General features: G+C 36.9%; 1 protein-coding gene across 4 annotated transcripts in view; it reads left to right on the forward strand.

Annotated features, from left to right (window-relative positions):
• The first annotated feature begins 5,833 nt into the window (after window positions 1-5,833).
• bbx (BBX high mobility group box domain containing) overlaps window positions 5,834-27,522 on the forward strand; it is a 43,286-nt gene continuing 21,597 nt past the window's right edge. For 2 of the 4 annotated variants that reach the window (XM_077242435.1, XM_077242437.1), the window contains exons 1-6: window positions 8,756-9,094; window positions 15,189-15,270; window positions 20,319-20,490; window positions 23,595-23,852; window positions 24,697-24,898; window positions 25,506-25,573. In XM_077242435.1, the coding sequence (XP_077098550.1) occupies window positions 20,332-20,490; window positions 23,595-23,852; window positions 24,697-24,898; window positions 25,506-25,573 (687 nt within the window). In that variant the 5' untranslated portion in view covers window positions 8,756-9,094; window positions 15,189-15,270; window positions 20,319-20,331. Of the gene's footprint in view, window positions 5,972-8,755; window positions 9,095-15,188; window positions 15,271-20,318; window positions 20,491-23,594; window positions 23,853-24,696; window positions 24,899-25,505; window positions 25,574-27,522 lie in introns of those variants that run through there. The other 2 variants (XM_077242436.1, XM_077242438.1) reach the window with 2 other exon arrangements.

The following is a 27,522-nucleotide window of genomic DNA, read 5'->3' on the forward strand; positions in this document are numbered from 1 at the left end:
GCGGTACAAACAGAAGCTGTAATCTTAACCCTCCCTCAGTAGAGAGTGCTACTGTACCGCGGAAACTACACCATGGCAAATATCAACGTACACAATACATCAGACTCGGTAATGAGACCAGAAATCAGCAAGCAAATATACTGAGGCCATCAGGCATGCCTTACCGTGAGATGGATGGACTCTTCTCCTTATCTTCAGAGGCCAAAGGGCAAGTCAACTATTATGCCTCTTTGCCATTGATCTACAGATGCTCCAGAATTTCCTTATCTGGGTCAAATATCACTAGAAGGAATACTCAAATCCTGCTTAAGGAACAGTGCTCTCAAAAAACTCTCAAGAAACAAATAAGGTTTTATCGAGCTATCAGTAGGCCTACAAAATAGCCAATCATACAAATAAATAAGATGATAAAATTAAATTTCTATTAAATCACAGCATACAGTCTTCTGTATGATTATGAAGACTGAGATCCGACAACTGAAATCTGACAACTCACTGTATAACTTCATAGACTGATTTATTGATCTTTGTTAACCTAAACTGGGAATTAAATTAATAGAGTGACATAAATATTATTAATAATAACAATAGTTAAATTAGTAAACAGATAGACATGGCAAGATCAGTACATAATGAGAATATTATTACGTATTATGCATTTTCATTGTTCATAATCAGTGCACTGTTGAAGTTTGTCCTGAGACATGGAAAGCTATACTTTGCAAAGTAGGCACTATTTCCTCACATTTTATATTATCTACAGATAAGTGAGTTTTTGTAGTGTAGGCCTATTCTATAAAGCCTCAGTAAAAGAGTCAAAAGTGCGATGTTAGAAACTGAATCACACCTGCAGCCTCAGTGAGCATGTGCTTTGAGGGTGGTTTGATTAGTACATTTAGCTGCTTCATGCAATTTCAAACAGGAAGATTTGTCTTTATACAGAAACAGCAACTTAGGTGTTGCTTTATAAAATTCATTCCTATGTGTTATTGTTTGAGATGGAATTTATCAGTTTGAGACAGATTGTGTGGAATTCTGCCATGCACTTCAAATAGGTATTTTGTGGAACCGCCCTATAGATCAAGGCAGTAGCTGTGATGTGATATGTACATGTGTACTGGTTCATATTTGTTCTGTTGTGATGTTTATTGCTGTTAACGATCTCTGTATATTATATTATTTATATATAATATTGATTATTTTAAATTGTCGGGAAAGTGCAGAAGGTTTGTCTGTACACAATCAAAGCCTACTTGAGCTTTATATGATGTTTAAAATGAATGATTTATGGCCCCCATAAATGAAACATTAATGCAACATACATGTTACAGAAAGCCTGTCTTGCTACTTCCACTCTTTTTGAAAAGTGAATTAATAATTCGGTTTCCATGACCTTTACGTTAGGATTTTAATTTTTTATTTATTGATTGATTAATGAATCAGATTTTTCTGTGAACTGCTGGGACTGATTCATAGGAAAGAACCAACTCATGAGGCTGAATCAGTTTGCCTGGCAAACAAGTTTTACTCTACACAAGTACTATTTAGGAAAGGAAATGTTTTGTTTTACATGTATATTCAATACACAAAACACAATTTCAAAATTCACTGAAATTTACAGGTTTTCCAAGACTGAATGTAAGAAATACACAAATGTATTATGCAATGCAGACGCATTATGATTCAATAATGATAATAATGAAATTCAATTTTCAATTACTCATCAAACGCAGCATTTAAATCATTTTAATGCCCTAAACAACAGGATATAATTCCCTCACAAATAAGAGGGTGTGTACACAAAGGAGCAATTTCACATTTGGAAAGGGGAAAACGGAATTCTGAAGCCCTTATTATCACTCTCGGGAATGTGAAAAAATGTGAAGCACCTTGATTTCTTTCTGAGCCACTTCTATTGAAAGCAATAATCTGATCAGTCAAAATGTGATTTTCCTCAACTAACTCTCTCTCTTTCAGTCTCTCAACGACTTACAAAATTACTTTTAACACATGCTGTTTTAAAGTGATTAACATGAAACATCAAAATTAAACTGATTTGATTTCACTTTTGTGGGAACAGAATGTCTCATCAAACTTATCTGACCAGGAGGTTAATGATTGGCCCGTTAGATTAACTTACTTAGGCTGATACCTTTAGTTTTGAGTGGTAGTTTTGTCACAGTCAGTCCACTTTCATTAAAGGGACGGTTCACCCAAAAATGAAAATTCTGTCATTAATTACTTGCCCCCCTCGTGTCATTCACCTTCGAAACACAAATTAAGTTAGGCCGTTATTTACATACAGTTGTGGCACCTCTGGTAAATATAATCAAAAATGGCTGTAAAAAATAAATCTGTATTGTTTATCCTTCTGATCTTTCATTCAATAAATCTGCAAAAATCTAACCTTTCATTGAAGTAAAATAATTGAAAGTGGGGGGAAATCACATTATGAAATAAATGTTTTTCTCCAAAACACGTTGGCCACAGTTATTGCCACCCCTATAATTTTTTATAAGTTAAATATCTCTGAAGTATATTCCCATTAATATTTACCTTTTTTAACACACCAGGGTGACTAGGAACATGAAATTGTCCAGCTATGACTTCATGTTTCACAGGAGTTTAAATATCAGGAAACACAAAGGCAAAATTCTCTTAATTATCCATCACAATGAGTAAAACCAAAGAAAAATGTTCTGATGTGCATCAAAAGATTGTTGAGTATCACAAAATAGAAAGTGGCTGTAAGAAAAGAATAGCTAAAGAATTGAAAATCCCCATTTTGATCATCAGGGCAATAACTAAGAAGTTCCAATCAACTAAAGATGTTATGAATCTGCCAGGAAGAGGATGTGTGTCTATATTGTCTTAATGCACGGTGAGGAGGAGAGTTTGAGTGGCCAAAGACTCTCCAACGATCACAGATGGAGAATTGCAGAGATTACTTGAGTCTCGGGGGTCAGAAAGGCTAAAAAAAATATATCAAACAACCCCTAAATCACCACATGTTGTTTGGGAGGGTTTCAAGAAAAATCTTCCTCGCTCCTCCAAAAACAAACTCCAGCATATTCAGTTGTCAGACATGACTGGAACTTCAAAATTGACTGGATTCTATGGTCAGATGAAACTAAAAAGGGCTTTTGGCGGCAAACCCACCTGATGTGTTTGGTGCAAAGAGGGATAAAAAGTACCCCATGCCTATGGTTAAATATACTGCTGGATCTTATATGTTGTGGGCTTATTATTTAGCTGGAGGTCCTGGACATCTTGGCATTATGGACTCTAGCAAATATCAACAGATAAAAAAGCAAAACCTGACTGCCTCTGCTATAAATCTTACAGGCCGTGGTTGGTTCTTCCATCAGGACAACGGTCCAAAACAAACATCAAAATTAACACAAAAATGGGTAACTGAATACAAAATGAAACTTCTGCCATGACCATCCCAGTCCCCTAAACTGAACCGTATGGAAAATGAGTGGGGTAAACTGAAGAGAAGAAGTATCAACATGAACTTGTGAATCTGAAGGATCTGGAAGGATTCTGTATGGAGGAATGGTCTCTGATCTTTTGTCAGGTGTTCTCCAAACTCATCAGGGATCATAGGAGAAGACTCAGAGTTGTTATTTTGGCAAAAGGAGGTAGCAAAAAGTATTTATTAATAACAGGGAGCCAATAATTATGGCCAGCGTGTTTTGGAGAAAAGCATTTATTTTGTAATGTGATTTACCTCCCACTTTCAAATCTTTTACTTCAATGAAAGGTTTGATTTTTGCAGCTTTTTTGAATGAAAGATCAAAAGGATAAAAAATGATTGTAAAAAATGAAATAAAAAGATTTATTTTTTACAGCCATTTTTGATCATATTTACCAGGGGTGCCATTTATTCTGACCACAACTGTATAAACATTGATCAGCGAATATAAACAGAAACTCAACTGAACTGCTTAATGCACGAGAACAAACTTCTTGTGGAAGCTCAAACGTGCTGCTGCTGCATAACACAAGAATGAACCTAATTGGTTCATGGACATCAAGCAAACATGTTTGAGTTTTCCTTTTACCACAACTGATGTGTAGTTGATGAATGTTTAAATGTGGATAAAAACCTAAATTCAATCTGTTCATCGTATAAAGTGATCATGTCTTTTCAGAAAATTTGCACTAAACAATTCATATGGATTAGATTTACGATCTCTTTATGAACTTTTTGAATCGTCAAAGTGGTAGTTGCATAGCTGTCAACGGAAGGACAGAAAGCTCTCAGAATTCATCAAAAAGATCTTCATTTTTGTTCAGAAGATGAATGAAAGTCTTACTGGTTTGGAACGACATGAGGGGGTGAGTAATTAATGAAAGAATTTTCATTTTGGGGTGAACTATCCCTTTAACAAAAGCAGTAATTAATAATCATATTGTTAATGGAATATTACTTTTCACATTCATGTGGTTGTGTATTGCATAAAAATGTGATAAACACATAGGCCTAAGTAACAAACTATTGGAGTGATTCAGGTACATTAAATTTAAGTAGTCAATTAAACATCACATCATCACATTCATCACACACCTTCCTACACATAGGCTATAAGCATTACATTATAACTTGTCATCATAGTCCATCAGAGAAATCAGAGAAAATGTCCATCAGAGAAAATGGCAATAATTTATGGAAATAATAGTGAAAATAAATAACATAGGCCTAATAAAAATGTCAAATAACAGTGATCTTGTAGAACATTTTCAAGGTAAAAAAGGTAGCCCACCTACAAAAAAAAATAACAGTAGGCTAGGCTACCATCTGCACATTAAAAAAATATTTATTTTTTTTATTAATAAAAAGGTTACTAAGATAAACTGCTGGTCTTAGCTGATTTAAGATGGCAGCCTGACCAAGCAGGTTATCAGCTGGTTTAGCTGATTTACACCGGCTAGACCAGTAGAAAAGTGTTCAAAACCCATAGTAAAGCCAGCAAGCTGACTAACTTGAGCAGCCTGGGATAAAAGCGAAGACCAGCAAACCAGTTTAGGCTGGTATACGCTGTTTTTTGTTTTTGTTTTCAGCAGAGATAGAGTTAAATTTCGTATTTCATGAAAGATTGACAGAAAAGTATGAACTTAACAGTTATAAAAGTATCGCGTCGCACAGGTACGATAATGCCTCTGTTGACCCCCCGCTTCCTCTTCTTCCTCCTCCTCATCATCATTAATCAATATCGAGATAAACAATCATGAGCATACATTGCTTGTTTTATTACCTAGCTCATGTGTGACCAAAGTGATATGTAGAGGTGATAATGCGATGTCCACTCTCGTGTTAGCACGTAGATCCGTATCATGAAAAACTCTCATAAAGAGAGCAACGAGACAGGAAAACGGTGGACCAGTATGTGAGAGAACGAAGCTGCTGTGACACGAATGAACACACGCATGGCTTATCATCTTTTTGCCACAATGAGCTTTCAACAGTCGTATAAAAAGAGTGAATACGGGGCAAACACACCAATGTTGTTCACTAATGTATGTTTGTACTCGGGGTCGGGGACTGTTTAGTGTGTGTTGGGATTGCTCTGAAGCGTATGTCACTCGCTCTCTTTTCTCGATGGCGTCTCTCTATATCTATGATTTCACACCTCCTGTTGATCTAATGAATGATAGTGCACACTTCTTCTGTAACTGTTGTGTGTTTTGTGTGTTGTGTGAATGTCTATGACATTATGAAGATGTGGTTTTAATCTCTCTGTCTCGGAACCGTGCCGAAATGTTTCGCACACTCTGAGTGGCTGCCTCGGGCTGTCAGTCAAGCGTGCGTCCAATCATAACCTTCCTTACATGAAAACTATATTTTCACTCACTGCATGTACAGTAGACTGTATGTTGCAAAAAAAGTGAACAGAGAAAGACACCATCGAAGGGGTGCGAAAGGTGGACAACGGAGCTGTTAAGTCACTTTGGTGGCCTGTTGTAGGTAAGTGGCGACGCACATGCACTGTTAGAGTTTATTTTACCAGCGCAACGCCGATCTGACACTAATACACAACATCCAGGAAGCTCTACAGATAGTGGATCTGAATCAGAAAAGCATTCCCAGCATGGTGGTGTCATCCTCTAGAAGTAGGTACAGTGAAACAACTTAAACGCAGCACTGAAGTTTAGGCAGAATGATTTGATTCTAAACCTTGCTGGGAAATCCAGTTTAAAATGATAAGTGTGTTTGTAACAAGGTAGTCTAAAGACCACCAGCAACAAACCAGCTATCAGTCAGTTATACCAGTTTAAGGTGGTCAATTATGTTTTTGCAACACTTCTAGCTGGTCTAAGGGTTATTAAGCTGGTGGAGCATCATAGACCAGCAACAAACCAGTGATCTGTCGGTCATGCCAGCTTAAGGTGGTCAAGTAGGTTTTTTGCAACATTTTAGCTGGCCTAAGATTGTCATTAAGCTCTTGAACCAGCAAAAACAAAAAACAAAACAGTTTACACAGTGACTGGTCAACCCTTAATGGCCAAAAATTATGATGGGCTATGACATGGGTAGTCAAGTGCACAAATCAACTAGAATGTGTTTGAAGCTCGGGCTGCGTTCGAAATGGCATACTCCCTTGAGTAGGTAGCCTACATATTTTGAACATGTAATTCCTTAACGACTTATTAAAAAATGTATGTAGTATGAGTGTGTGTGGTATGAATGTAATATAGACGAACTACATTTGCCATGTTTTCATTATTATGTATTCAACCAGCGTCAGTTACATCGCTTCACTGCCATTCACAAATCCTCTCCCGTGGCCTTATGGGATAGTGAAGTGTCCATCATTTGCACACCTCAGAATCTCGTGGGAAGTAGGGTACTTTTTGCCTACTTTTTTATGAGTTCTGTGAGTTTGGATGCAGCCATGGTACCGGTTCCTAGCTGGTGGTCCATCTCAGACCAGAAAAAAACAGCTATTGGCCGGTTTCACAGACGAGGCTTAAAGGGATAGTTTACCCAAAAATGAAAATTCTGTCAGTATTTACTCACCTTCATGTTGTTCCAACCCCGTAAGACCTTTGTTCATCTTCGGAACACGAATTAAGATATTTTTGATGAAATCTAAGAGCTGGATCACTCCTCCATACTAGTCCATAGGCTTCTTGAGGGATTGAAACTTGCCGGCCTTGAAAAGTTATTAAAGACATTTACATTTATTCATTTAGCTGACGGTTTTATCCAAAGCGACTTACAATTGCTAGATATGTCAGATGTCGTACGCCTCTGGAGTAACTAGGGGTTAAGTGTCTTGCTCAGGGACACATTGGTGTCTTACAGTGGATTCGAACCCGGGTCTCTCACACCAAAGGCATGTGTCTTATCCATTGCGCCATCACCACAACGTTAAAGACATCGTTAAAATAGTCCAAGTGACTACAGTGGCTCAATATTAAGTTTATCAAGCGACGAGAATACTTTTTGTCCGCAAAAACAAACATAAATAACGACTATTTCAACTATTCATTTCCTTCTCTTTGGGCCTCTAGACAGTTAAACTAGTGTAATTGCGTAGAGCTACATCACACGTAGGCTCACTATTGGCTGACGCTGGTCATGTGTGTGATGCGTGTGACGTACAACAACAGATCATATGCTGTTAAACTAGTAACCTGACTCGAGGCCCAGAGAGAAGGAAATGAATAGTTGAAATAAAGTCGTTATCTTTGTTTTTTTTGCGCACAAAAAGTATTCTCGTCGTTTCATAAATTTAAGATTGAGCCACTGTAGTCACTTGGACTATTTTAACGATGTCTTTAATAAGTTTTCGAGGCCGGCAAGTTCAATCCCTCAAGAAGCCTATGGACTAGTATGGAGGAGTGATCCAGCTCTCAGATTTCATCAAAAATATCCTAATTCGTGTTCCGAAGATGAACGAAGGTCTTACGGGGTTGGAACAACATGAGGGTGAGTAAATACTGACAGAATTTTCATTTTTGGGTGAACTAACCCTTTAAGCCTAGTCCCAGACTAAAATGCATGTTTGTGCTGAAAGTAACTTGCACTGACACATCTTAAATCTCAAAATGGCACATCTCAGTGCCATTGTTTTGTCACAAGATGCACACCAGTAATGTTTTTTTTTTCTAAGACATGTTTTTAAAAGCTACTTAAATGTCCTAATTAAACTAAGGCTCAATCCTGGCTTAATCTAAGCCCTGTCTGTCAAACCAGGCCTATAAGACATTCATACCGGCTTAAGCGGGTCAACCATGTTTTTGCATCATGATCGCTCATTTCTAGCTGGTCTAAGATGGTAATTAAGCTGTCAGACCAGCAACAAACCATATCGGCTGGTCATATGAGGTGGTCAAGCTGGTTTATGGAACCTTGTTGGACTATATCGTCATTATAAATAGCTGGTTGACCAATCACAACTTGTGACTGGTCAACCAGCTATTTATAATGACGATATAGTCCAGTTAGTCCAAAACAGCCACACACTGTTCACAAACTAACTAGATGTTTTTTGGTATGGCATGTGTTTCTGGCTGATCAAGATAGTTTGCAAGCTTGCAAACTATTGGACCAGCAGCAAACCACCTACCCGCTCGTCATAAATTGGTAAAGCTGATTTTTGATCAACCAGCTAGAACCCAGATATAAAACAAAGTATCGTATTAGACTGGATTTTCTAACAGGACACCGACTGAATGAGGATGATGATGATGATGATGATGTGACACGGTAGGCCAGTGAGTCCAGCGCTGTGAACATCCACACACTGCACACGGGCTTCAGTGAGAACACTTGAACGCAAGGGAGGGGGAGGAGGGCTGCGAGAGAAAACAAACCCAGTAAATTGTTCGCCTGAAACGAAAGTACCAATACCAAGTGGCATTCGGTCCCTACCGTTATTCGTTCTTGGAGTGATCGGCGCGATTGTGATGTAGTTTTGTCGACTTCACGCTGCGTTGTTGCTCCCTTACGAGCATCCGGTAAAAAAATAATATAAGTGTCTGTGGGGCTACTGTACGGACGGCCAGTGCAGAACTGTTCTGATGTGTCAATAAGTTTGAGGCTGGAATGAGAAGGCCCTGGCTTTTCGACCGGATTTCAGGGGTAAGTTTGCATTCACATATGCCGCGATCATGACTGAAAACTTGGACATATTTTGTTTGTGAAAATGCCCGAGTTCCGATTGATCGGGAGCTCTCGCTTAGACAGTGCGAAATACGTGCCAGTTTGTTGTGCTTCGGCATAAACAACTTTTGTGATCTGCGTGTGTGACACCTGCTCTCACCGAACATCAGGGTTTCTTTGCAACTCACGACGATTTAACATGTACGACCAACCGTGCGATTATTGCATATGGGTCTGCTAATGACACGTTCAGGCGAGCTAGAGCAATCTCGCATCACAGGGGCTAGCAGGCTAGCCAGCTACTTTTATTCTATCTGACTGAACGGAGCGAGAAACCTGAGCACAAAACCGTCTCATCTGAAAAGTCTGCCCTGAAAACCCATAGTTTAAGTAATGAAAGCTTGTGGAGGGGTATCTCTCTCTGAAAATGCCCTGGCGGAGTTTGACAGGAGTGAGATTTATACTTCATCTTCCCCAAAGCAAGATGGACTCTCGGCTGTCTGTCTTGTCAAAGCCCAGATCGACATTTTGCACCGAGATGCAAACCGAGCACAGTTCAAATAGGGTCAAATCAGTTATGAAATGTGCTCGATGGCTTAAATAATCTGACGATATCGTCGACATGGTGCTTTGTGGAGTTCTTGATTCGGTGTTCGATAGTTGAGCAGGGAGAGACACAGAGAGCACCGCTCTCCGGCTGTACCTGAAAACGAAACGCTGCAATACTGTATTATCGGACATCCACTCGACAAAACTGTGTCGGATTTGCTTTTATAAGACCTACATGAACGAGTCGAAGTATGGCAAACCTTTTAAACCTTGCTTTAAAATTTATATCTTTTTATGAACGTTACTAGGTCTAATTGGGGCTTTTCACACTTGAAATAGCTAACACTGGTAAAGTCAACCCCAAGCTAAACGCAATCCTGGGTTATCTTAATTAGTTTCACATTGCTCATAATTTACCCGGGGTTAACAATTAATCCTAGGGATTAATAGTCTGACGTTTCACACTGTACTTTCTTAAACCTGGGTTAACATCATTATTCGCGGTGTCACTGATTGAATGAACGCTGCATGCAAAACAATTTTTACATTATGCTCTAGCATTGCATATCCTTATATTCTCATATTGCCCTGTAGGCTATTATAAAGTTTATCCTAAATTTACTTTTTCGACTATAAAAGAATGAAATGTTCTCTGCTTCATTCCAATTGTCACATTTTCTGTCACCATTTGACATCTTTCCCCTTAAACGCTGAAACTATTGTATACAACATAATGTTTCCATGATTGTCTAAAACATCTGAATATGAATGAGACACACGTTTGGTTGTCTGTTGCTAAGCATCTAGTTGTAACACAGCATTACTTCACAATGCATGAGTTTGGCACCGCAATGGGGTTAACACTGGAAAAGCCATGCTAACCCTGTTCCAGAGCAGAATTTCATAACCCTGGGTTAAAAGCAGTGCTATTCCTGCTTCTAAATTGCAAGTGTGAAGCGTACCTTTACTACGGGTTAAAAGCAGGGTTTAGAGAATGCCAATAACCTGGGGTTAAGCTAAGCACAGTGTGCAAAGCCCTATTTTTTAAATTCACTATTAACTTAACTGTTTATTACATGTAAATGCATATTGAGTTAAACAGGTGTTCACATTGACCACGATCTGCAGTGGAAGAGCAGCAGAAAGTCATTCATTCTGCATAAACGATTATGACCGTCGACGATGTAAAAAGTTTAGAAGCAAATGTGCAGTGACGCGTCATCAGTAGGAGTATGAGTAGGATCGCCAACTGGAAGGGTCGACGGGTGTTGTCCAGCAATTTAATCTCACCATTCACAGCTATTTGTGAAAATTCTTAGCAGAGAAAAGTTGCAATGAAAGGGAAATATGGATGGACATCCAAGTGTAACGGATCATCGAAAAAAGATAAAATGTAAGGTGGAACCTGGTTCAATGCATCGGTTGTTGATTGGGTTTTGTGATGTGGGTGTTGCACTCAAAAATGGAGGCAGATGAACATCTGGGAGCACACTAAATGATTGGAAAAGTCTGTTGTGTTTTTACCAGAAAATCCAGTTAATGGTGTTTTTATTAAACGTTACGAGGTCAGACTTTAAAAAAAAAAAATGTTTAAATGCATTTAAAAAATAGGGTGTGTTTTCATTTCAAGCCAACTTTAACAAATGCAGCGACTTGTCTTTTGTATCAGTGTCTGCAAGATGGAGAAGTTAATCCTTGCAGAGTGCATTTTTCTTGTGTCTTTGACTTCATGCAATGACTATTTAAAACATAATGTAAACAATGCATGACAATTAATTGTGTATAGACCCAAATAGCCTTGCGTTTGTGGTCTTGGCACAGATAGATGGCCGCACTTATACATGTTGATGCACAAAATGACATTCAACAACATTTTAGAGGGAGTGACTTTTATTATCATGTTAGTTTAACCAGAACTAAGAACGGCTACTAGCAACCAACTGGTGCAGCGACTTATGAACTACAACAACAAAGTTGCTAGTGTGACCGGGGCTTTATTCATTAGATACTAGCCTAGTACTTATTGCAATTAGAGATGCCGATACCGATAGGTGTTTATTCAGAGTGATCTCTACCAATAAGTTGATTTTCTTAAGGAAACAATCTCTCCCAACTAATGCTGTAAACTATACTGGGAACTCTATCATTTGGTACATTACTGTAATATTAGAGGTTAAAATTAACAACAGAGCCCAAACTATTATATTTAACTGCTATTTATTTTTAGAAACTGAAACTGTTGCACTTACTTGTTTTCACAAACTATTTATTCAAACATTAACCGTAAATAAACTCATCTCTAGTGTTTTTTTATAGCTAACAAACAAACTGTGAACCGTAACTTTCCTGAGGTAAATGGAACGCTAAGCGACATATTGTTCACAAGCTGTTTTATGGACATCTTTCTGCAGTTGCAACACTGATTGAGCGATTACATGAGACATGATCAGTGTTTCCCCTACCATTAAATAAGGTGGGCGCCCCGCCCTCCTAACGGCTCGCCCCGCCCCCCTTGAAGGTCAAGTAAATTTGATTTGATTTTCTTTATAGCGCCAGATTACAATTTGTTATTTTATTAAAGGTCCCCTATTATGCCCCTTTTCACAAGATTAAAAATAAGTCTCTGATGTCCCCAGAGTGTGTATGTGAAGTTTTAGCTCAAAATACCCAACAGATAATTTTTTTACAGCATGTTTAAATTGTCATTTTTTGATGCTCAGAAAAACGCGCTGTTTTAGTGTGTGCCCTTTAAATGCAAATGAGCACGGCACAGGGGGCGGAGCTTCACGCTCAGTCTCAGGACAATTTCATCTCACAGAATGATGATAATAATATCAGAAACTCTCAGTAACGGTGTTCATTTCGACCCGGAGTCGGACAATAATGCCTACAGAGTCAGAGTGCTGTATAGAGATGGAACAGGTATAGTTTAGTATTTTAATTACGGTTTAATTCAAACATATACTGATGAGTTTAATAAAGTTTATTGTACATAACACAAAAGATGAAGCGTCAGTTTTACTTCAGAAACTCACGTAAGAGCTGAGTAAACAGTAAGATATAAAAAGTGCGCAAGTACATAAACGAATTTCAGTAGAGTTGAGGGAGCATTTTCTTTCTTGTTCATAAACAAAATATTTCCACCTCGTCTTCAACGGCTGCCTCAGATTTCGGGAGTAAATAGAGAGAGCTATGTGGATTAATACATCCAGCCACACAACACCTACAACGCTGGGAGACATGGGCGGGTCTGTGTTAGAACGGCAGTGTCTCTCAACATCGTGGGCGGGGCCTGTACTTAGTGACGTCACTAAAACAGCATTTTGAAAACAGGTCGTTGGGAGACACTGCTGATGATTTATGGGGATTAATAAAAAAGGAGTGAGTGGATTTTTATCACTATTGGGTGGTTGTGTACACACACTGCCAACACACATTTATGTCCAAACAGCATAATATGGGACCTTTAAACAAACTAAATAGCCCTAAAGTAATATGTTATTTATCTTATTTCCACGATGGCATGTCTTTTCTGTCTGTGTTTGCGCGTTTACAATTATCCCAATGAGTGCGCACACTCACACACAAACAAACACGTGTGCGAGTGCGGGCGGTAATGCACTCACTCTGTGTGTGTGCGCGTTGCGAGAGAATAAAACGCAAACTCCAACTCCCGCAAACTAGAAATATCTATGAATAAAACATATAAAAACTAATACATTTTTATTCATTTGTTGCAGAAAAGCAAGAAGAACAACTAAAACAAAATAGAAATGATTTACAGGCCAGAGTTTCTTTTTATAACATGTTCGCAGCGTTGAGCGATGTAGCCAATCACAGACATATGTGTTGATTTCTTGAACGCAATGGCCAATCACAAGCATTAAAGATAGACTCCCCTCACTGCTCAAAACGGACTTTTTGTTCAGTGCTGAATTCTGTATGCTGGTAAATCCTCTAATTATAACAAACAAAGTATATATATATTATGAAAGATTCATTGTGCAGTCAGCTTCATTGATAATAACAGAGATGTGTGAGATTGCGATGAACTGATGTCAGCTTTTTAGGAATTATTAAGGGAGCTCGCACTTTGCGCGCAGTCATGCCAAACCATGCACGCAGTATCTGCTTGCTTTTATGTTATAACACAAACAGTGGTTTGTGTGTTAATGCTTTAATAATTTCAAGTTTATTATTTATATTTATTTTTTATTATAATTTTAAATAATTTATAAAATGCAGTATGCCCCCCCCCCCCCCCAAAAGCTGTAAACCTAGGGGAAACACTGATGATACATTTCGGTAAGTTGGACTGTATCTTTCAACATACCTTTTGATGTTCATGCATGTTTTTTTCATGCTATAACTTGTATTAAAGTGGCAAAATGGCATTTCTTTTTTTAATTTTCTGATAAAATGGACAGAATTTGAACTCTTTGCGATTATTGGATGGGAGGTGAGCTACAAGAAATTTTTGGTCTAGAGAAAAACAGTGGACCTGGCTTGAACTACGGGTGATTCATAGGGTCAAATAGAGTCTGCTTTAACATTGCCTTTTAAATTGTCCATGCGTTATTATTGCAGCCCTAAATTCAACATGACATTTTCTTTATAAACAATATGAGTTGCAGTTTGACACGTATTTCTGCCCCCTTTTGATTGACAGAATATTAATCGGCCCTGATCATCAGCTGTTTTTAAACAATCAACCGATGGCCGATCGTGAATATAATTGCTTTTATCGGCTGATACTGATTATTGGCCGATACATCACTGAGTCTAGTGTCTATCATTTGCAGTTAAATTGAATTTAACAGGAATCTATGGTTCAGATATCAGCTATTAATTTCCGACTAGTATATGTTCCAATTGTTGTACTTATTCGAGTTTTAATGATTCATCATGTTTTCTATTTAAGCATAGGCCTAGTTGCTTGTCACAGCTGGATAGTACTAGCATCTATTGAATAAGTACAAGCGAGTAAATTATAGATACTACTCACTGTGAGAATAAGAACAAATGTCTAATGAAATGAATGAGTATTAGTATCAGATTAAAGAAATTATGAATAGCTAAATTGAAAGAGATACTAGTTACTATTGTACTTTTTAGTAGTAATCTGAAAATCAATTTCTGCTCACTTGTTTGCTGCAAATTACTGTAATTGTAAATGACACTTGTATTAGTAACATTAAAAAATAAGTATTAGTAAATATATACTAGTTAGGGAAATGTTACTACAGCTTGCCATAACTGAAGTGGATTTAATGAGTTCAATATATGCTGTGAGCGATGTCATAACTTTATTCTTCCATCAATAACACCAAAGATGACACCTTAGTTTGAAGCTGAAGCGGTGCACATATGCCTCTTAACTAATCAAATCCACAAGACACAGTTAAAATGTCGCTGACTGATGAGGTCGGACTCGGGACAGAGTTATTTGGTGCATTTGGCTTTGCTTTCGATGATTTATTCCTGTACTGATGGCACAGTGTGTTTTTTTTGTTTTACTTTGTAGGTCATCTTCATCGCATGATACAGCCTGACTGACAGATCCATCCTCATCTTTCAAATACCGTATTTCCATATTCTGTGGCTCTGTAAGTACGCCTTCACTTCATGCCATGTGTTTTTCCCTTTCATTGGTTGTTCTAACTCTTAAACTCACAGACTAATTGGTATCTGATGCCTTAACATCACGGATCAAACATTCATTACATGAGAGATTTTAAGCTTGTGTCTGTACATAATCACCTGCTTATTGGGTTGTGCTCAATCTGAGATAAAACACATATTCATTCTTCAACCTTTTATCATGCAAAGAGCTAGTCTGTTCAAACATGGTCTACTTTCCTGAATGACTGCATCAATAACAAATTGTACTTTTGATCATATAATGGCATATTATAAAATGCATAGCATGTTATTCCTTTAGCCGTTCCATTGTAATCTGTAAGAATGGACTATAAATACCACATTGTTTTTTGTATTGGATCTAGGCTTTCTAACATTGTCATGAACATCTAAAACAGAATTTTCAGATTTTAATCTATTTATACTATTTGAAATGTGTTCCATGTGTGGTATTTGACTCATATTTAAAATAATCTTTTTTGGCCTTTCAGCTTGTCATGCTCTTTTTAAATGGTTAAAACAATGCCACAAAAAATATTTGTGGAAATGGAAATTAAATGGTCATTTTTAAATCAGAATTGTAGCTCTAAGAACATTTTCTATTATCAAAAGTAATACAGAAATTGTTTTAAAATGTGAGATATTATGAAATACCAATAGTGAATTAATTTAATTCTTAATCAAATTGTGAAACTCTATCAATTTTGTAAGATTTAGCAACAAGTAGGCTATATAACCATTTATATAGTAAATGTATATAACCATGATTTTCATCATCAGATACTTTAAGACCAGCAAAAGTTATTTTCTTTAATTAATGTTTCTTCAGATCCGTTGAACACTTATTAAGAATTCATGAATTTGTAATGGTTTTCGATGTTGGTAAAATTTAACCCAAGGATAACAGGTGAATGCAGTTCATTAGAATGAAAGGGGAGTTAAAGAGCAATTCATTTTTGAATGATTGTGCAGGGTTTTTTGTAGCTAATGGTTTGATAATGCAAACCCAAGTTCACTGTTTATATTTACATATGAATGCCAAAACTGTAGTTTTCTTAATCTTTCCACTTACACAGTATCATCAAGCTGTTGTATGTTTGCATTGCATTCATAAAAAGTGCATCATTAAAGTTTGATTCATTCTATTATAATAGAATAGTAAGTGTTGGTATTAATGTGTCAACACTCGACCCATAATACTAACACGTCTATTCTGTATATCTACATATTGTTGCTTTGTTTGCATCTTAATAATAAAATTTATGTATTGTAATAATATTATACACTTAATCCATTACACGTGTACAATTATAGTTGATCAATTATTATTAAGCAGTTAGTTTAGTAAAGATAAGTAATATACATAAGCTTTAGAATAAATAGATACAAAAATTTGCATATCTTAACAACTAAACTAACTTCACATCTTTTACTTGGAATGATATCGAAAGATGTTTTCTTTTAGTTGTCCTCTTTCATAGACAACCCTTTTTATCTTGCTATGTAAATTAGTTTAAATTGTAAAAGAAGTGAATTTGAGAGAGAAGTGAATGTGATTGGCTGAACACTACTGATGTCACTGATTTTACACAGTCTCTTAGACAATAGTAAGTATCTTCCCTGTTAAGCTTTGTGCTTGCTTTTCATTAGAGCAGTTTAGACTACATTCAAATTAAAGTTATGATTAATGTCATATATACCCATTTGTTTAATCATGGATGGGTAAAATATACAGAATATAATTGAATCACTAGCTTTAAACATAACTTTTTAGTAGCAAACCTGTTGCAAGTCCTGTATCCCTCTCTTGGTTCAGTGATGTTTCAAACTCTTGTTTCATTCAAATTTCATTGAAATTTGTCATTGCAGGGCAAGGCCATGAGACTAGATAAGGGTGTGTTCACACTTGGCATGTTTGGTTCGATTAAAATGATCCCTGGTGTGATTGAACGTGTATGAACGCTGCTATCCGAACCCTGGTGCGCACCAAAAAAGCTGACCAACGCAGCTGAAAAGATGGGTTTCGGACCGCTTCCGAACCAATTCTGGTGCGGTTCGAATGATATTCGAATGCAACATGGACCAAAGACATGCAAACAAATCAAAAACAAGCAGATGAGACCCTAAAAAGGACAGAATGCTCACTCATATTGTTTTTTTTTTTTCGTGACATAGTTGCGATGTTGCCCATCACAGTTCGGTACAGGCATCAGAACCGCATCTCCTCGCAGCAGATCTTAATTTTTGTGTGTAACGGAGGAATTTCTGATGCTTTTTTGACACCTTTACACATTTTATAAGCTCTTCACATGTTTTCAACTGGTCAAAATACCATAACATGTAGGCTACACACATACAATGAGCGCATATAGCCGAGCACACAGCATTGTCTTGGATGTTCAGTAAGTTCAAAACTCGTTGCAACTTCCGGTTCACGTGGACTTTAAAAATGCCAAAGTGAATTCTAAGCGGACCAGGACAAAAAAAACAAGTTTTTTTTTTGGTCCCGACCAAACGAACCAAGCAAACCTAACTACAAGTGTAAACGCACCCTAAGATAGGATGGTTGAATCCATGCAAACGTAAAACACATGCAAGAAGGGTAACAACTTTTATTGTAATGTCCCTTTCAAAATTTGCTTTTGTAAACTTAGCCATAGATATTTTCTGTAAAAAAAAATGTACATACTGTGGGATGATTAATATATATTAATATATATTTACATTCTCATTACCATGAATTAATGTATTATCCTTATATTTTTGGATGATTATGTTTTTTTAACGACACAATCTTTCCCATTTGAATTCATTTTTTACGTGATTTTTATTCTCATTTAATAATGTAAGCTCCTGTAATCTCTGTTTTATTGCACTTTATCAAGCCGTCACTCAATAAGAGGGGCTATTGCCACTCAGACTGAACACCCATTAGTGCATACAGTGACCGCCCGGTCATAAAGGGAGAACTGCTGCCCTTCAAGTCCTGATTGGTTCCTGAGTTTTTCCCTCTGCTGTAGCTTTATTTATTTTGTCCATACAGAAAAAATAATCAGCATTCCCATTAATTAAACTTCTGTCATCATTTACTCACCTTTATGTTGTTCCAAACCCGCAAAGGTTTTACCTTGTACCACAAAAAGAGATGAATGTCATATGAATGACTTCGTAATGTATGCTTTCATTGTAAGAATAGAGCAACATGAACATCCTCAAAATGTTTCCTTTTGTGTGCCCACTGGAAAAAAATGGATTTGAAATGACACAAATTATGGTTTTGCTTAATTAATGAATGAAGGTACATGATTTTTGTGAACCATTCATTTACTGTAATTTAATCAGGAAACCAAAAAATATGCTAGCATTTACAGAATATCTATTTTTTCATTTTTGTTTTGTTTTAATTTTGCTTTCTACGTAACCAATCATTATATTAATTGCAGTTATTTTATTCTAGTGACAGTCATAGTTATAGTCATAGCAGCAAAGTGACAAATCTGCATAGTTTTGTGAGAAATTTTGGTAAAACCTTTTAAAATAAGGTCCTATTAGTTAATGCATTAACTAACAATGAGCAATACGTGTGATACAGTATTTATTATTTTTTATGAACATTAGTTAATAAAAGTATAAATGTTCATTGTTAGTTCATGTTAGCTCAGGTCAATTAAATAATATTAACATAAAATTCTGATTTTAATCATATGTTAGTACATGTTGAAATTAACATTAACTGCTTTAGACTGCTTTAGAAGTATTTTTCGTTGCTAGTTCATCTTAACTAATGTAGTGAATTAATGTTAACAGATGGAACATTATTCATACTTTTAAGAATAGTTTGTCATTTTATATATAGCCTATATATATATTTTTTTTTCTTCACATATATCATAATCATTTTTAGATCAATAGCATTGATTTTAATGCAGTACAAAATCCATTCTTTATATTGCATTTTGCTGATGATTTAAAGTTTTTTTCTATATGACACTATTTTTCTCAAACAGTATAAAGGGGTATTTTTACATGGAAATATATAGGTGCCTTTAAAATACTGATGAAAACATCTGGGTTAAATGAGATGTGACATTTACATCCACTAATAACCGAGTTCTCACATTAACAATGTTGAATGAACGTGCAAAACCTTGTCTAGTTTCAGCATTTGTTCAATCCTATTGCTGAATAAACAGCAAGAGGGCAGCAGACACCAGCTATGGACACCCTTACAAAAGATGTCTGCTGTTAATGCAATGTCTAGAAACATTGTACTCGCAAATTCAGATCCATTCTGGATCCTTCCTGTGTGCAGTTTAAAGTGTAACACATGATAATTGAGACGCATGAGTTGGTAAACAATCTAGCTAGAAGTGAGCTGGTATGTTATGTTTCATGGTGATGTGACTGGGTGTGTGTGTGTTCCTCTTCCTGTTTGTGTGCATGCAGCGAACGTGTGTTAGATGTGTGCTTTGGTCCTATTGGAGAGGAGAGAGTTAGTGTACGTGAAGGTCACATGTACAGTAGAGCTGCATCGGTGCTGCAGATACAGAAGAACAGTGCTGAGATAGACAGGGAACCCTGTGTCTGCTCTCCATCAGTGAACACTGCGCCGCACTGCACTCGACAGCATGCCTGTTTTTTTTTTTTTCTTGAACTAACAATGCACACTGGAAAACTCAAATCAACAGTGTTTTGAGGATCTTTATCCAGAGCTATTGATGCTTAGGTTCTCCCCACTTGATATACGGCCCTATCAAAAATACATTATTGTAGCCTTGGCTTCTATTATAGGTTTATGACGCCCGTCAAATTATTTTTACAGCCTGTTGCTGCCATTCTGTCTCCTTGAAATTTTTTTTTTCTTGTTGTAACCAATTACACATTTCACCTTTAAATGAACTACCAGGCAATGTAATTATCAGTGTGTCATGGCCTCATCCTGTCCTATAGTCTATTACATGATGTTAAAGAGCATTAAGGGCCGTGTTTGACCTCTGACCTTTGCCCTCATCAGGGTCAGCAGCAGTATGAAGGGTGGAGGTGGAGGGAAAGAACCTCCGGTGGAGGGAGAGATCAGCGGAAAGCGGCCCAAACGCAAGTGTCTGCAGTGGCACCCGCTGCTGGCCAAGAAAGCTCCAGACTTCTCTGAGGAAGAAGAGGAGGAAGATGAAGAAGAGCTGGAGAAGGTGAATGATTACTCAAACTGGATTCAATTCTGTGCATTAACCCTGCCATTAGTGTTTGTTTTTTCAATACAGCAGTTGCTCTTTAAAGACATCTGTAAAGTCTGAAGTCTGTAAAGACATCTTGAAAATTAAATGAGAGTTTTGTGGCTTTTAGTTCAATTGTCTTAGTTTTGAGGTCATCTGTATGCTGGTGTACTTCTAAATAGAGATGCACCGATTGATCAGCTGGTGACCGGAATTGGCCGATTTTCACGTGATCGGCCATGACCAGCGACCGGCCGGTCAGTCTGACATATTCCGATTTTATGCCGGTCAAATGCATTCGGGCGCCGCATTATTAACCACGCGCAACAACATCAGCATCACACGTGCACACGGAACGCACAAGTAGGAAAGCTCCTGAATTGAGGCTGTTTCACACCGTAAGCATGAGCAGCGCGTTTTTTTTCCCCGTCGTGCATGTTAATCAATGAGTGCATTGACACCGAGAGCAGGAGCAGCGCGTGAGCGTCGAGCAGGATTGTCACGTGAGCAGCAGTGAAGCGGGCTTTCGGCGCAGAGTCTATTTTTGCTGCGCTGCTCGCACTCAATTTAAGTGAAAGCACACTTTTGATGGACAAAATAAATATAATTTCACACAAAAGTGCCCAAAATGCACAGAATTTGCATGTCTGGTGTGTTTTAACAGAACTGTTTGCGAAATAAAACTTGCCATTGATGTAACGTTACAAGTGATTATAATAGGCCTGTGTGTTTGTTTTGAGAAATATCTTTATACTGCAAGGCTATATTTATTTTATTTTTATTTGCTATTTATATATTATTTTATTGCCATTAGCTTTTTTCATACAGAAGTTTAGTTTCCTAAATAAGTAAATATATCACATTTTTCTTTAGTTGAATATTGGAAGTTAAAATGGTTCTTCCATACCATAACACTGCACTTAGATATGTGTGAATTTCCCACACCAGGAGTAATATTTATATAGTTTTATTTTATTTGTTAAAAAAATGTTCTATGTTCTATGTAAAATTTTCTATTAACAAAAAGATAGAAAATAAATATTTGTGTTTGCTGTAAAGTGGTTCGAAAAAATGAAATCGGAATCGGCTAAAATCGGTATCGGCAGGCCAAACTCATGAAAAATTGGAAATCGGAATCGGCCCAGAAAATTGTAATCTGTGCATCTCTATATCTAAACATTGACAAAATTATATTTTAGGCAATTTAAACGTTTAAATTTATTGTAAAAAAATGATTTCATGTTTGGGATTTTTAAGATTTTTTTGAAAGGAGTCTTTTATGCTCACCAAGGCTGCATTTATTTAATCAAAAATACAATAACAAGATTGTAAGATTGTGAAATATTATTACAATTTAAAAATAACTGTTTTCTATTTGAATATAGATGGCAAAGCTGAATTTTCAGCATCATTACTCCAGGCTTCAGTGTCACATGATCCTTCAGAAATCATTTTAATATGATGATTTGATGCTCAAGAAACATTTCTTATTATCAGTGTTGAAAACAGTTGTGCTGTTTAATATTTTTGTGGAAACTATGATTTTTTTTCAGGATTCTTTGAATAGAAATTTCAAAAGGACAGCATTTATTTGGACTAAAAATCTCTTGTAAATTTTAAATGTCTTTGCTGTCGCTTTTGGTCAGTTTAATGCTTCTTTGAAGAATAAAAGTATGTCTTTAAAAAAGATCTTACTGAACCCAAACTTTTGAATGAATATTGAGAGCTAAATAGACTCTTTACAATGACAATAATCAATAGCAATAGCTTGTTGCAAATCATGGTTCATTAGAAATTTTAGCTGGGTTAAACAAAGGCTATTAAAAATTGAAATGCTATTTCCATCCAATCTGTTTCAGAAATGCATCATACAGGGAAAAAAAAGCAGCTTCATATTGTCTTTAATGTTGCATCATTGTTGAATCATTGGACTGTCAGGCACAGTCAGATTAGGATATACCACCATTTTGTAGCTTTGCAACACTATGTAATTTTTGCAGTTTTCATCCATCTCTGCTAGAAAGTTTGCATATATTTAATGAAAGAAAAATGCTCTCTTGACATTGGTTTAATATATAATACCTGTAAAACAGCAGTAACAACAAAAGTATGTCTATTTGGAATGATGGGTATGTATCATGTGCCAAAAGGAAGGACAAAAATCAAACTACCTTGGGTAGTTTCCTTGTTATTCAAATTCTGTTTTCAAACTCTGGAGGTTCATGAGGGAACTGCAGTGGGTTCGTGAGTTGATGAAAAGCTAATAATTAAGTAAATTATATAGAAGTATAGTTTTAAAATAAAGACATGGCGGAAAAAAAAAACTGGGAATCGCTTGGTTGATGTGAAGGGATCCATAGGAATGCATTTCACCCAAAAAATAAAACTTCTGTCATCATTTTACTCACCTTCATGTCGTTCCGAATCCGTATGACTTTCATTCATCTTTGGAACACAAATTAAGATATTTTTAATGAAATCTGAGAGATTTCTGTCCCTCCATAGACTGCTAGGGAACTACCAATTTTTAAAAGATTTAAAAAAATAATCCATATGAATTGAATGGGTTAGTCAACATTTACTGAAGAGACTCGATTGTTTTATATGATGAACAGATGAAATTTAGGCTTTTATTCACATATAAAAATGTATCAATGCGCACATCAGTCAGGTAAACCGAAGCTCAGCATGCTTGCTTGACGTGCGAGAACCATTGAGGTTTGTTCTCATGCGTCAAGCAAGTATGGCTGAGCTTCTGTTTATGTTCCCTTATCAATGTTTAAATGTGAATAAAAGCATCACAGTGGTAGTTGCGTAGACTATCAATGGAGGAACAGAAATCTCTTAGGTTTCATTGAAAATATCTTCATTTGTGTTCCAAAGATGGCCGAAAGTCTTTCGCTTTGGAAAAGCAAGGAAGTGATGACAGAATTTTCATTTTTGGCTGAACTAACCCTTTGATATCGTTCTATGGTGAAATATTGGTTGTTAAACTTGGTGTTGCTTTCTCCACTATTGCTGTTGAAATTGACCAGGTCCTTGTATGTCTCTTTCCACTTTTTCCCCACTTTTCGCCCCAGGAGCCGGTGTTATGTACAGAAAGCGTAGCTCAGGAAGGAGTGTGTGGCGGGATAGAAGATGACAGTGAAGAATATTCCTCTGAGCAGCGGGCTCGCCGGCCCATGAACGCCTTTCTGCTGTTCTGCAAACGCCACCGCTCGCTGGTCCGACAGGAGCATCCGCGACTAGACAACCGGGGGGCCACTAAGATCCTGGCAGACTGGTGGGCCGTACTGGACCCCAAAGAAAAACAGAAATACACCGACATGGCTAAGGAGGTAAAAAGGACCACACACACAATAAGTCCCTTTTTTTTTCCTTTTTTTTGTAATGCCTTGTACATCACCCACGTACCAGCAGGCTTTAGCATATCATTAACTATGACCGTTCTGAAGCAGTGAAGTCTCAAGAGAAGCCAGGTTATCCCGGTATATATATTTTTCTGTTGATATCTAAAATCAGGTAGATTTAGCAATATAGCGGGTGTATGATGTATATTTTTATGATGTTATGATGAACTATGTACCTTTCTCCACTGACGTTGTAACTTGTTCAAAGCGTTTCTAAGGATACAGAGGCAGCGGTCAGACACTGAGATGGCGAACGGGAACATGGTTCATGCAACATTAGCAACACACTATTAGCCGTTTGTTAACATAGTCAAGCAAAAGGCTAATATTAATAACTGTTATGTGTCCGAAGTTGTAAAGAGCGAAACCATTTACCTCAGTAAGTTGACCAAGTGGATGTAATGATCAAGGGTGTAGAGTTACATTCAAGTTATTTTAAGGCATGAAGAATTTTTTTTCACAGGACAAAACGTTGAAATAAGCAATTTTGGTGATTTGGAGTTAAGGGATAAAATTGTTGACTACAGGGGTACTTTAAACAATTATCTAACATAAAATTACCTTGAAAAGGCGTTATTTTTTGAAAGGCGCTTGAAATGCTGCACGAATAGCTGTTAGTTTTTAACTCCTTAAAAACAGCACACACAAAAAACATATGAACAGGCTTATCTGTTGTTAGAAATGATGAGAAAAATCACAAAAGCTGATGTTAATTTTAAATTAACACGTTTAAATCTATTATTTGATAATTATTATGTTCTTTCTGACACAGTACAAGGATGCGTTCATGAAAGCTAACCCTGGTTATAAATGGTGTCCTGCCACCAACAAGCCGGTAAAAAGTCCTTCCCACTCTGTGAGTAACTCCCGCAAGAAAGTTTGGTCTCTTCCCTCCAACCCTAATAAGGATCCTTCAGTTGCCAAAAAACAGGCCAAAACTGACAGCACACCCCAGCTCAACTTCGCCATGGCTGGTAGGAACAATACAAGCACTTGAATATGTACACGCATGCAATAATGTTCAAAAGTTTGGGGTTGGTAAGATTTTTAAATCTGTAATTAAAATAAGTCTTTATTATTACAATTTAAAGTTACAATTTTCTATTTGAATGTATTTTTGAAAAGTAACTTAGTCCTTTGATGGCAAAGCTGAATTTTCAGCATAATTACTCCAGTCCAGAGTATCACATGATCCTTCAGAAATCATTCTAATTTGCTGATTTGGTGTTCAAGAAACATTTCTTATTATTATCAATGTTTAAAACAGCTGAGCTACTTAATTTTTTTTTTTTTTTTTGGAAACCGTGATTATTTTTTCAGGATTCTTTTGATGAATAGCAGGTTTAAAAGAACAGCATTTATTTGAAATAGAAATCTTTTGTAACATAATAAATCTCTGGTCAATTTAATGCATCTTCGCTAAATAAAAGTGTTAATTTCTTGCAAAACAAAACAAAAATTCTTATGAAACCCCTAATTTTTGAACAGTAGTGTAACATATTCCTTCACTTCATTTCATGTCACTTGGTTTAACTGTATTGTCGGACTTTTCTTACTGTCTTTTTAATGCTGTGTTTATAGATCCGAATAAGATGGGGGGCCTGAGCATGCTGCTGTTAGCCGGGGAGCACGCGCTGACCGCCAGAGAGGTACAGCAACATCATTTTAATACATATGAAAATAACCTCTCAGCATAAAGTACCACATTTGAGTTTGTTTGCAGATCAGAACAGCATCTGAAAAACACAAATACACCACAATAATAACATTTAGAAAAGATTACAGTGTAATTGCACATGTTCATATACAGATTAGTAGTAGGAGCACAGTGTAACCACAGTCGAGTTAAATGAGGTTTTAAAACCAGGAACACAAAGATGGCTCTAGATGAGAATAACAGTTATTAGTCTAGATCTATGTCCTCATATCTTGATGTGATTGAGACAAATCTGCATCATTCCTTACTCACGGCAGACCTCTGATATAATGAGCACATGATCAGTGCTCACGTAAATAGATTGTGACAGGCCCATCTCCGCGGATACAGCAGCCGAAGCGGCCTGTGACTAAACGGACTGGGATGACTGTTTTGGGCCCCAAACTGGGTTTGTGTGCCATTAGGAGGTGTATAGACTTCATAAATTGTAGAGCTGTATGAAGCGTTCGAGACGTCAGGCTAATGTGTGTGTATGGGATTCAGGGATGCGAGCTGTTTGTGTGTGTTCCTGTGGGTTCCTCAGACTCTCACCCCTGTTAATCCTCTGTAAATTCCATTTTGCTGCCACTAAGTGATCCTAATTGCCTTCGGTGCAGTGCATTTGTCACTGAACAGGGCCACGGGAGGTTAATACAAAACAAAAGGCAGCGCCTCTATGTTTTGCAGACAAATACATCAAATGTTTAGTCCTTTTTAAGGGACAGGGCTGAATCATTTCTACCTGTTGTCTAAGGCTGAGCAATTTTATCGATTCTGCGATATAAATCTATATATTTTTTCCTAAGAAAGTATAGATTTTTAAGCCGCGAGTATCGATACATAAGTCCCATTCAAATCCCCCGTGTTTACCCCCGCTTTTTAAGCTCGGACGTTTTCGGTTCTGCTGTCGGTACTGGAGAAAATAGAAAATAAACGTAGGCTACTATTTATTATTGATATAAAGACGTAATCTTAAACATGTTTATCTCGCCAGCCAGTTCTATATATAATAATATTAAACCATTTGTCTGTGATGCAATTTTGCTATTCGTAGTCCAGAAGAGAGAGAGAGAGCGATCTCTCACGCGGAGATCAACACAACAGCCCTGCTTAATGAGTGACAATGAGGACAGAACTAAACATTCAAACGTGGTTACACTTTAGATCTGGGATAATATTCTAATTTTATTTTAGATTTCGGCTTTCAGAGATTATAAAAAAGAAGATATTTGAGATGAAACCAAACTAACTGCATTATGTCTAGAGCAAATTCCTTCCCTTCACAGCGATGTGCTGTCATTTCTTCCTAAAACCCAAACGCACCGTCAGAATCAGCACGATGAAATGCAGTCTCTACTGTTGCTAAATTGCGGATGTGTTTAATCATTAAAAGAGCGATTAAAAGCACAAAACTCCGTGCAAGGGACGCTGTTCACAAGGCAACGCGCGCTCCGAAATGGACTGCAACGAGACAAGAAAAGTATAGGCTACTTAACTTTGGGCTTCATGTGCGCAACTTTGGGCTTCATGTGCGCATCTAAACTATCAAATATACATAATAATATAAAAATGACCAGCTCTGAGATTCACTGAAACACAGTTTATTCATTTAAACAGTTTATGTCTTAAATGGACTTAAATAGTTAGGAGAAAATGATGGTGCATCAGTCACCTATTAGATCTGCAAAAGGGGCAGCGTCTAATAAACCTGCTGACGATGGAGCCATTAATGTGAATCGAACAACAAAAGGCACTCACAGCTCTTAAATGAATAGCTTAAACTTGTCCAGTCAGAGACATATATTGTGTAAATCAAGTTTTTAGTTTTCAGTTCAAATAATTCAATCCAAGTAAATGGAACCACTCACAAGATGTCACCAAAATCACTCTGTCCCCTTTAAA

Source organism: Siphateles boraxobius, unplaced genomic scaffold (genome assembly GCF_051911475.1).
Source record: "Siphateles boraxobius isolate OS27281-9 unplaced genomic scaffold, OSU_SipBor_1 25, whole genome shotgun sequence".
NCBI lineage: Eukaryota > Metazoa > Chordata > Actinopteri > Cypriniformes > Leuciscidae > Siphateles > Siphateles boraxobius.